A 12,279-nucleotide genomic window follows, 5' to 3' on the forward strand; every position below is an offset into this window, starting at 1 on the left:
TTTAGCGTTGGAAAAGAAACCACGTGAATAGAGTGCCCTCTCAAGAATAGGTTCTCTGTGCTATTGATATAGCCCTCAGTGTCGTATATAGACTAATGATGTAAAAAAAACCCCGAACCGCTTACGATTTAGTGTACTGTCCTGGTGGAGTTATTTCTCAGGTCAAGGACAATTTGCCCCCTGCGAAAAAAGTACCTCGCCACTGCAACTCTGAATCGAATCTAAAAAGATTTATACTACTGTTTGTTGTTACTTACTTTTCATAGGACTAAAACTCATGAGCTGGTTCTTTTGTTCACATACACCTTATCTCTATCTGGCCTTGTTTTTATGCCATACTGAAAACAATATGCAGCAAAAACATATTCAAAAGAAGCAACAAACAAAAGTGACTCGAATCAACGTCATTTTGTGAATTAACATACAAACTCCTAATATTTATCTAAATATATGATCCGTTACAAATACATCTCGTTTGACAAATATTATTAATGACACCTTTAAGTAGGGAATAAAGTACAAGAGTCACCAAAAACCTGTGTTATTGGACAAACAACTTCAACCAGTGTTTGCACAACTACAGATACGTATTGACGAGTAGTTAACATTTTGCGCGCTAAAATGGCTGAAAAAGCCATCAATAAATTTTCAAGCAAATTTCATATTATTCTTGTTACTGACTACTACCACACAAGAACTTGTTATATTTTCATTTATTTGTAGAACTTGGAATGATATGATATTTGTGGTATTATTTGAACTGTAGTCTGCATTTGAACCATGTGCAAATCCGGGGTGCAAAGAGTTTACGTATCTACAGAGTATTGTGAAATTACAGTACACACACACACATACGTCGCAGTATCATATTTCTATATTCCACAGTCCGATTTCTTGGAAACACTCAAAAGTAATTTCAATTGTTTAAAACACTTTCTATGACGTAATCAATAGTGATAAAATAGTTTAGCTATATAAGCTTCTGGGGTGCTCAAGTGGTTCGAGTCCCGGGCATGAATACGGAAGAAAGAAAATCTCGTGGGTGTGTTTTTGAAACCGTTGTACTATTGACAGTACCCACAGAGATCAGGAACAACATGTTGTGCATCGTGATTGAAATACTGTATAGCTTGAAGACTTTGTTGTAAGTTTCAATTAAGGGGCAGAGTTTTTAGGAGGTAGTGAAGGAGAAGGGCAATCAGAATGACGCAGTATTTCATGTATTCGCCTCTGGTCTAGCCTCGGGTTCAATCTCTGTTAAGAAAAATGTATAATTATTCTAAGGCATCATAATGTACCAACTGAAACAATTCTTGCGAAATAGACACGTGGCAGCACAGTCCTAGATTTGCTCTATAAAGGGCCAGACAAGAATAGTAAAGCCTAGATTTACACGAAATCGTCATAATATCAGTTATTCCAATAATGGACATCTATAAAAGAAACGGAAACATATTGGTAGATCGCCTCTAGATTTCGTGGTGTTTTTTGAACAGACTTTTCACGCAAAGCTGATCTCACTGGTGACCAAAGATATAATATACAGTAGCTAGAATATTTACATGCTCTAGCGTATGACTCAAAAGCTGTTTTTTTTCGCTGTAGTAAATCTAGTTATTTCTTATCATTTAAAGAAATATTCCACTGTACCGTTATGCTCATAACGCATTACGGCAACGCGTTGCGAAACCATGATGACGCGTTGCAAAAGATCCACAAAGAGTTAAGAAACGCTGTATTTCTTCAACATACAGTATTGTAAAAATATGTTACTAGTTTTTGACAAATTTTATCACTTTACTGTGAATTAGGATTTACATTATTGTTCTATACTCTCGATGATCGAATTGGAGTGCCGTATTTTGTTTCCAGAATCAGAAATATAATGATGCTTTAATTTTGATCCACAGCTTTCGTTACTTGAACTTGACCTTAAATATTTACCATAAAAATCAAATATTATATATTCACAAAAATCACATCAAAAGAAACGAAAAGTTATCGATGATATGGCTTGCAGGCCAATAAGGCTTAAAATAGTTTTTAGGTGCTAACACATGGGTTGATCGGTCGATATATATTGTTTTCTTACTTTACATTTACTTTTATCCACCACTTTTGCCTTTCATAGCGTCGTGGGGAAATGTAACTTTCCTTCCTGGACGAGTCGGGTAGCCTCACTCATGGTAATCCCATGTCTTGCGAGCACTTCCTTTACCTCATCTGCACACCTCTTCATTGGTCTTCCTCTAGCCCTAGTTCCTGTTGTTTTGCTGTTATATGTTCTTGCTGCAGATTGGCTAAGGGCGATTCGCATAAGGTGACCGAACCATCGAACTTGTTGTTTTGCAACATATTCTGTGATTGGTGTGGTGCCCACCATCTTTCTGATATCCGCATTCCTGCTCTTCTTAGGCATCTCATTTCACAGGTGATGAGCTTTTGGGTTGGTGTTTTGTTGAGCACTGGTAGCAGAGAGTTGGGAGTTGCTTTTGTATCCATCGGTATTGCAGGATGTGTAAGAAGCGGGCCTAGTTGGTAGATTATTGGCCTTTTGACATCGTGTCTCTATTTCTCTGGTGATACGTCCATCCTCAGAAAAGATACTTCCCAAGTACTTAAACTCCTTTGCCTGTTTTAACTTGCTGTTGTTAATGGTGATGTCAATATCCTTGGGTACTCTACTAACCACCATAGTCTCTGGCAATGCTGACTTTCATGCCATATTTCTCACATGCTGCATTTAGTTTTTTGGTATGATATTGAAGTCCTGCAGAGTCCTTGTGGATGAGGCTCTGGTCATCTGCAAAGAGAAGCTCATTTATTTCTCCACTAGTTGGATTTGCTTCCTTGGCGATCTTGTCCATATAAATCAAGAAGAGCAGTGGCGACAGCACACAGCCTTGACGTACCCCTGATGTTACTGGGAACCACTTTGACTGCCCACTTCTGGTTCTCATCATGCATTTGCTGTCTTTATATAGAGCTCTGACATTATCTAGCAGTTGACCTTTGGTTGAACTCGATACACTTTTCGCAAACTGTCGTAGCGCAAAAATGGCATCTGTACATCCCCTGTATTTTCTAAAGCCAAATTGTGTTTCACTTAGTTGCAGCTCCACTGGGCACCTTTGTTTCCAATGGACATTTTATTGTGAAATTTCATTGTACAAGGAATACATTAAAAAAATTCCACATAGCCCCCGCATGAAAAGTATTTAATTATCTTTGTAATCACTCAAAAAGCATTTTGTGTGAATTTTACATCCGAACTAGGTGCTATTAAATGTTATGAGCCTTTTTATTTTACATGTAAAGTCTATGGGGGTGAAGATTAGAAATGGACGGCAATATTGAAAAACCCTCATTTTGGGCCATTTTAGACACTAAAATGCCCATAAAAAAGAATAGCACTTAGTTCGGATGTAAAATGCACACACAATGCTATCTGAGTGAGTACAAACATAATTAAATACATTTCATTCGGGGGCTATAGCAAAAAAAAAAAATGTCCTATACCTTAATGGTTATGGAACAAAGGTGTGTTGGTCGAATTCTTCTTTCTATGATCTTTGCAAACATCTTGCCGGCGTGACTCAGCAAGGAGATGCCCCTGTATTTTTCACAATCTCTCTTGCTTCCTTTCTTTTTCCAGATAGGAATCACTATCGCCTTTACCAGTCATCTGGTGCTGCTCTCTCCTCCCATTGAAGACTCTAGTCCAACATCTCCACATGCTTGGATGGCTTCTGTTGTTATGTCGTCAGTACCTGCTGCTTTATGTTTTGCACTTTCTTTCACAACAGGTCGAACTTCATCTTCCAAGATAGAGGACTCCTCTTCATAAGGAAAATCTGGATTGAAGGGTTCCTGGGAGTCAGGTTGACCATCCCCAAAGCTGAGGAGACCATCAAAATATTCATCCCATCTGTTATTTATGTCTTCTTGGTCAGTGAGTGGGTTTCCAGCTTCATCATTTATCAGTGATGTGGGGTCAAAAGGTTCATCCCTTTGTCTTACAGCTTTCACTGCCTTGTAGAATTCGCTGGGTGAATTATCACATTTCTCTGCTAGGTTTTCCTCTATATTACTGCCAAGATGCATTCTTAGCCGTTTTGACGGCGACTTTCTTACATTCTTTTCTTCTTTATACTTGTCATAATCACTCTGAGACTTTGTTCTGGACCACTGCTTAAAGAGTTTCTTCTTTACTTTGATGGCTTCCATCACTGTGTCATTCCACCATGCGGTTACTTTCTTGTGACCTTTTCCTGCCTTCTTTATCCCGCACTTTGCGTTCAGCGTATCTTTTAGTGAGGTTCTGAACAAGTTCCACTCCTCCTCTGCTTTAACTTTCCGGTCTGAAAGATTGTCACACATTTTCTGTGCCATCTCCATTTCTATTTCTTGACAGGTGTCTTCCTCTCTGAGTTTCTTCCAGTTGATAGTGATTGTCACTGGTTTTGACTTCCTGTAATTTTTTTTCAATTTCTGCCAAATACGACGTTTATGGCGCTTTACAACTTTATGCTACTGCATGCCAGGGTCCATTTGGACTTGCAGATACTTGAACATTCGGCAGTGACCAAAAAAACCTTAAAAGGCAATTTCTCGACCCGGTCTGGTAATTCATCTACACTCTGTAAAATGTGATTCATGCGGTATATCTTGATTTTACCTCTTCGTTATATATATTATGCCAAATACGCTTTTATTTAAAGTAAATATTCAGCTATGAGACTTGGGTTACATGTATTATATCTCCCCTATGACTTGTGGACCAGTTATATGGTTTGAGTTTAGAATACATTTAGTGTGTATTTGTGTAGATGATATTTGATATGATTGCTACAAAACGCACCGCTTAATGCTCTTACTTGTTGGTGCGCTCTTTCTTTTCTTTTTCTTTCTTCTTAAGTTCTTTTGTTAGATTCATCATTTAAATCTTGAATTTTAGATTGCCACTATATGTTCAAAATACTAAATAATGGAAGTTCTCTTCAACTTTCTGGGTCGAAGTTGAATCTTTAGACGGCCTTTGTTTCAGGAAATAGGTCAACTAGATCAGCACGAAAGCGACAAATGTATCGTTTAAATGATGGTGCATATTATATCGAATTTATTTGTTATTCCATGTAACCAAATTTTACTTTACTTATGTCACCGTAACGGAATTAAAAGTGTGTTTTGGCGAATAATAAGTAGTTTATTGTATCCATTTTCATCTCCTCTCCTTCCATTTATCTGTTTCCCCCTCTCCCCCTCCCAGTGGCTTACGCAGATTTTCGAAATGTGTGAGTGCGTGGGGAGGGGATGTACGGGTCTCGACTACTCAAAAATGGTCGGCTCTCCGTGCTTGTCGTAACCAGACCACAATAATCAGGGTTCAGAATCAGAAAGCCGTAACTCACTTTGACCAGCTCTCACAAAATGAGCATAAAGTTGACTCCTTGCTTCGGTCTTCAAAAATCAATATTTCCTCCACAATGTCTTTTGTTGTCTATTGAATTTTTTCATGATTAATGGACTGTATTTGCTATAGTGCCCTGTCGACTTTATGCTCATTTTTCGGGAGCAGGTGATTGGGAGTTGAGGCTTTCTGGCTCTCAACACTCGAAATTGAATGTTTAGGTCAAATAAATTGGCGAAATGAATCATCAACCAAACTCATATGTGGCAAAAACGTAGGGAATTGAACTCAGACCACTACACTAACCCGTCCTCCCTAGTGGGCTACCTCGTCTAAACAAATACATTGTTGATTTGATTTACACTCTGTATTAAAAATAATCTCATAAATATATTGAGTCATTACACTGTAAAGAAGATATTATATCCTCAAATAATATCAAGAATGGTTTTTTTATAGTTAATAATGTAAATTTACCCTTTTTATTATTTTCAGCTACTATTGCTACTATTTGAATGTCTTGCCTACACGCAGTGAGCAAATCTGCAAGTCAACCTTTGTCTTCTCGAACCCTGAACATAAAACGATTTATATTCCTGCATTCCAATATCAAATCTCTATTTCAAAATAATTCAGTCCTACATAAATCTAAATTCTGTTTTGTAATACCGACCATTTTCTAGATTATGAACGTTATCGAAATTCCAAGCTGCTCAATGGTCCGTATATATGATCGGCTAACCAACTAAAAACACCCAAAAACAAACACCCCCCCCAAAAAAAACCCAACAAAAAAAAACACCCAAAAACAAAAACAAAAAACAACATCAACAAACAAAAAAGCCCACGATTGAATCCAGGTACTAACCGTTTTTGTTTTGTTTTGTATGCCTTGTTATAAAAATGAAGAACCGTTCATAGTGGGCTTTTTGTTTGTTTTTTGTTTTGGTTGAAAACGAAAACGAAAAACAATTGGCCGGTCATATACACGGACCTAATAGGTACATCTTCAGGCCGTCTGATGATCAGACGGCTAAAGATGCACCTAGGATAAGGTGCGATACAGTAGCCTCTCAAAATAAAAGTGAGTCCAGTTGATTCCAATTTAATATTTAATAGGCCTATACCTGGATGAATGACAACTTTCACAAACGTGTCGGTAGCAGTACTTATACAAATCTAACTAAGTTTAAGAGATATAGGCCAGACGTATGTACCAGGCACTCATAAATATCTTAGAAAGCAAGGACAATAACACCTTATTCCAACCTTATGATATCAAGTGTAACTTGTGATTATACTCTTGCAAATTGCAAGTGATAATTCGAGAAGTCACCGAAAGAAAGGATATCAATATTTTATTTTATTCTCCCTTTGTTTTTATTCTGTCAATCTGTATCAGATTTCCAAAAAAGACTATAAATCTACAACCTGATCATTCTTATTAAACTTGTCCTACGCGGGGGAGATTTCGTGAGCAGAAATTTGATCTTTTACCCAATTTGTATAGAAACATTAAAAAAATACAGAAAAGGGGTGCACTTGATCATTAGCATACTACTTTTGGGATTATGAACTTATTACGGTGAACGAATACATTTTCAGTTGTTTTATTTTTAGAAATTGTATTAAAATATTCTTATTATGAATATCATCCTTGTTCAATATCGTCCTTGGACTGTCGTGTTCAATATTTTATTTCCTTATCATGCTTATTGTATTTCCTTAAATCACGCAGAACGCTACGGACCACTCTCTATTGTTATGCATAGTTGTGCTGGAAGTCGATCGATACATGTTGAAATCAACACATTTCTGAGACTCACCCTTTTGCTTTGAAATTGAATTTCTCGGCCAAATAAAAAACAATAATTGTTATTTGTTTCAGTAATGTCAGATTAAACCATATTTCTTGGAAATACCTTTAAAAAATCCTGGTGTTGAAATTAGGCATGAAATTTATTTGTCTTTTATTGTAACATTTTTACAGGCCTGTACTTCGCCTGAGGGGCTTTTTGTTGAGTTACCTTTTTAGCATTTCGTTTCAAACTAATATAGTTCGCTAAAGAAAGATTTTAGTTTTGTCAGAATTTCCGTTTGGAGCTAGATAGATGCACACATGCACGTGCATACATGAGTGAATTCATCCCAAGATTCAAGTATATGTATACTAGAAGTACTAGATAGCCGAAGTTATTTTCTTGTAAACGATGACATATTGCCGAAATCGGTTCAAATTGAGTGAAATTGAGACCGCATGGTTGACAGATAGTGAAGGTGGCCGTCTGCTAGCTCTAAATTCACGGGTTCTGGTGTTTGTTTGTATACAATACAGAAGCCAGTCTAGCGCCGATTTTAAAATAGTCAAGCACGCTCGACTAGTTTTTCCTGATAATCAAATCTAGTCAGCTCGCTCGGCTGGTTTGAAGTACCGGGACTAACCAAACTATTTTAAACTGTTGCGATATGGTTTTTCACAGCATATTGCGAGTGGTTGTAGGTCCTGAGGTTCTTGAGTTATGTTGTAAAGAGGGCTGAAACAACAACACTTTTGTAAAATGTACATAACGTATTTAACAACAATAAATCAAGTAATCTTCGTCCCTCTTACTTTCTTTTCTCTTCTCCTTCCCTTTTTTTCTTCCCTCTTTTTTCTTCCCTCTTTTTCTTTTCTTCTTTCCCTTTCTCTTCTTCCCTCTTTTTCCCCTTTTTTTCTTCTCCTTCCCTTTTTCTTCCCTCTTTTCTCTCCTTCCCCTTTTTTTAAAGTATACGATTTGTAGAATGAACTTTTGCAAAACATCAAGTGTTATTTTTCAATAATTGATTTAGATAATGAAAATGTTTTGGCTGCTGCGACCACAAATACCTTAAGCTAATTTAGTCATGCATGTGCCTGGCTGGTTTTTATTTTCAGTGTGTATGTCAATATGCTATACCCTTTGATATGGTGGATCACATTTGTCTTCAGTTGGCCTATATTACTTCTCCTTGCCCCTTTTTGGAGTTTCATGTCTCTTTTCCTCGTCAGGCTTCCGTTTCTTATGATTTTATTCATGTTCTTTCTTCATTGGCTTTTTCTTCTTTGCTTCCTTTCTCTTCCCTTTCTCCATTTTGTCCTATCGATTTCCATTTTCTCTCTTTCTTTCACCATTTCTAACGACATCTTCACCTCCCATACCTGGTCTTCCTTCCTTCTTGTTCATATTCTTTAATTGCTTCCGCTTTCTTTCACTCTTTCCATTACTTGAATATTTGCTATCAGTACGCTAAACGGTATTGTTTTCACTAAAGTTGTCTTCTTTTCCTCTTTTTCATCTTTCCTTCCTTTTCCCTCTTTAAGTCATCCCTTTTATTTTTGTTACATTTTAGTTCTCTTTTTTATTCTTTTTTTTTATCTTGCTTCCTTTCTCTTTTAGCCCCTTCTTTCCATTTCCTCTCTTACTTTTCTCTCCTTTCCCGTTATTTCCTTTACTTCCCTGTCTACTTTCCCCCCATCTTTTCTCTCTTTTTCTATTGTCCTGGCAAATCTTTTCTCCAAACTTTTCCCAGTGTTGGCAAGCCGGTCACCCTTCCCAACCCTAGCTACGTACGACACTAACAAAGGTTCCAAAATCTGAATTTTAATGATTTTTACGATCCGCCGGATGAGCAAATCACGGAACAGGTATTTAATGATGACCAGGTGGTATACTGGTTTCAACACTTTCTAATCTCTCTCCTTCGCCCATTTCTCTTGATTTCTCTCCCCCCCCTCCCCCCTCTCTCTCTCTCTCTCTCACACTTTTTATCACGCTCTCCCTCCCTCTTCCCCCCTCTCCTTCTCCCCTCTCTCTACCCCTCTCTTCTCCCCACACTGTTTTCACGCTTAAGAAAAATGTAATGCGGCAAAGAAATCGTAATGTTACCTCTGTTGTTTTGTATATTATGACAACTATGTTTTTTGTTCAATATTCAACTATTAGACTTGGGTTACATGTATTATATCTCCCCTCTGACTTGTGGACTAGTTATATGGTTTGAGTTTAGAATACATTTGGTGTATATTTGTGAAGATGATATTTGATATGATTGCTACAACACGCATCGCTTAATGCTCTTACCGTTTGGTTCACTCTAACTTTTTTTAATTTCATGTTAAGTTATTTTGCTAAGTTCATCATTTAACTTAAATCTGAAATATGTTCTAAAATAATACTAAATAATAGAACTTGTCTGGGACGAGGTTGAATCTTTATTTGTTTCAGTAAATAGGTCAAATAGATCGTATATGGTTTAACTGATGGTTCATCGAATTCATTTGTTATTTCATACAAACTGTCGTGGTAACGGAATTATAAGCGTGGGTTTTATTGTATCCATTTTATGGTTTTCTCTCTTCTCTTTTATTTCCCTTTTCACTCTTTTTATCTCTATCTTTTCTCTGTATGTTTACGAAATTGTATATTTTAACTTTAGAAGCATGTTTGTTCATGTGCTTGGGGCATGTTTTCTTTTCTTTCTTTCTCTTTATACTAAAGTGTGTAGAATTCAATATTAGCGAAGTTAACTTTTAATAATTGAGCTACCGTATTTTGTTCGCAACATTTTAAAAGATACAGTAGTACGCTACATAATTATACAACGCCATGTAAACTATAGCTCATTTCCAAAGATAAAAGCAATTTCAGCTGCTTAATGTTTCGCAACCACTCTCTTCATTTGACAACTTTGACAAGAATGCTATACGCTTAACGGTGTTGATTATGTTTTTTTATATTCATAAATATATATGGTCTATTAGAAGGTTTAAATAAAAAGAAAAAAATACACTTTAAAACTGTCATTAGTGAGTCCCAATGTGCTTAAAATTTGAAATTCAAATATTCAATTAATTCTAATTGACATTTAAGTACAGTAATATGCCAATATGATATTCTTTTAACATATTTAATAAATATTGATGTTGTTATGCGTGCTAAAGTGTAGGTATGATGAGAGCATCAAAAGCTGTTATGTATACAAAAATATTCAGATTTAATGCATGCTTGGAAATAATATAGAAGAGTAGTTTACATAATGGTAGCTTTACATACTTTAAAACTAGCTATTTTATTTGGAACGAAATAATTTCGAACATCCTATTTATTCTTTGATTTTAATATATTTGGGTATGTGTGTAAGATACGGTATATCATTACTCGTATAATAAATTATGTAAGTTAAATACATCACTTTTTTACATTAACCAAAATTAAAAAAGTATCAATTTAACTACAAATATTGAATGTTTATGAGTTCAATGGTGAGAATATTTTCATGAGGTAAAATATGGACTGTTCCATTCAACGAGATTTTTCCGAGTTGAATGGAACAGTTCATATTTCACCGAATGAAAATATTCTTTCCATTGAACGAATAAAAAACATTCAATACTTGTTTTATATAACTCATATATAAATTACTTAATTTTATAAATCACCAGGAAAAAGAAGCAAGTTACAAATCTAACATATATTTATTTTAGAAGCAACACCCACACCGATAATTGGCGAGTCGAGGTGGAACCCGCGCGCTATATACCGCGTTGCTATGGTAGCTCCGCGTTAGTGCAATGGAAAACTGACTATCTGCAATTGACCGCTAAAAATAGCAAAAATAATCAATAAAGTGATTAGCCAATTAAATAACAAGAATCTTTGTATGAGTTATATAAATAGTTTTCATCTACTATTATTAGGGAAATGTTGTGGATAGGTGGGGTGTATGGAGGGAGTGTGTTCATTTGTCCATCTTTATTAATCTAAACATAAAGGAAGATTATATAAGTGGGAGTAACATAACCTACGCTCTCACACAAAGGAAACTTATTATCAACATTAATTGGTAACAAAGGGCAAAGGTTCACACAAAAACGTATCACCGTATTTGGTTGAAATCGGTCAAGAATTGGCTGCACAAAATGAAAAAAAACACACCATTTATTGACCGTTTTTAAAAGCTAACGAGCGTCTACGAATGCGTTGGTAACGTCGCCCCGTACGCCACCGTACGCGTAAATAACGCAGTGGCGCACACATATCCAAGGGAAAAAATACGCAGTAACAAGCAGGATAGAATCTCGGAAGCAGTGATCTTACGGGCTGTTAGTTTCTTTGGAAGTGTGCCGGCGCGGGGTTCAGCAATATTTTGCGTAAGCTATCAGTTACTGTAGTAAAGTATGCCTACATATGCTTTCCATTTTAATTCTCAAAGACTGTTTTTCAAGAGAACGTTTCTTTCAGACTAAGATCAGGAACTCAGGTTGGTGGAAATAAAAAAAAGCGCAGTGATTTATAGTGCGCTACGCATAGGCATAACGCCTAGACGTTGATCCACAAGCCTCAGCACACTTTACAGGTTGTTGCTGACCACTACGGCCCCACATCATTCCACAAACCATTAAACAACAATTCAGGGACTTTGCTGCTTCAAGAGCGCACACCCTAGACATTCCACAAATGATCTTCGCAAACACTATAGTCTATTATATCTACCTCGAATCATCGGCACTAGCTTTGAAGTTCAGCGTGTGCTGCATTGGCTTAGTGTTCGTCGCGCGCATAAAACTGATGTACACGCACCAATTAAAGCCAAGCTAACGCAGAACAGGCTGAACTTCAAAGCTAGTGCCAGTGACTCGAGGTAGATATATGGACTATAGTTCAATGTTTCTCATTATCTTCGGCTATCTCACTCCCATCATTCTCCCCCCCCCCACCTCTCTCCCTCTCTCTCCCTCCCCTTTTCTCTCACTCATGAAAAAGATAATGGTGAGCGGATTTCTTATTATACCCAGTCAAATTTAAAAAAAAATCACCCACCATTAATAGCAACAAAGCCAAACGTTCACA

General features: G+C 36.6%; 1 protein-coding gene across 1 annotated transcript; it reads right to left on the reverse strand.

Annotated features, from left to right (window-relative positions):
* Positions 1–3,681: 3,681 nt before the first annotated feature.
* Positions 3,682–4,398, reverse strand: LOC140144918 (uncharacterized). Its single transcript, XM_072166714.1, has one exon. The coding sequence runs from the start codon at positions 4,396–4,398 to the stop codon at positions 3,682–3,684; it is 717 nt and encodes a 238-aa protein (XP_072022815.1).
* Positions 4,399–12,279: the final 7,881 nt, after the last annotated feature.

Source organism: Amphiura filiformis, unplaced genomic scaffold (assembly GCF_039555335.1).
Source record: "Amphiura filiformis unplaced genomic scaffold, Afil_fr2py scaffold_98, whole genome shotgun sequence".
NCBI classification, from domain to species: domain Eukaryota; kingdom Metazoa; phylum Echinodermata; class Ophiuroidea; order Amphilepidida; family Amphiuridae; genus Amphiura; species Amphiura filiformis.

Bases quoted from the DNA above. Each gene is read 5' to 3' on its own strand.
- LOC140144918 (XM_072166714.1), bottom strand. From the start codon at position 4,398: ATGGAGATGGCACAGAAAATGTGTGACAATCTTTCAGACCGGAAAGTT.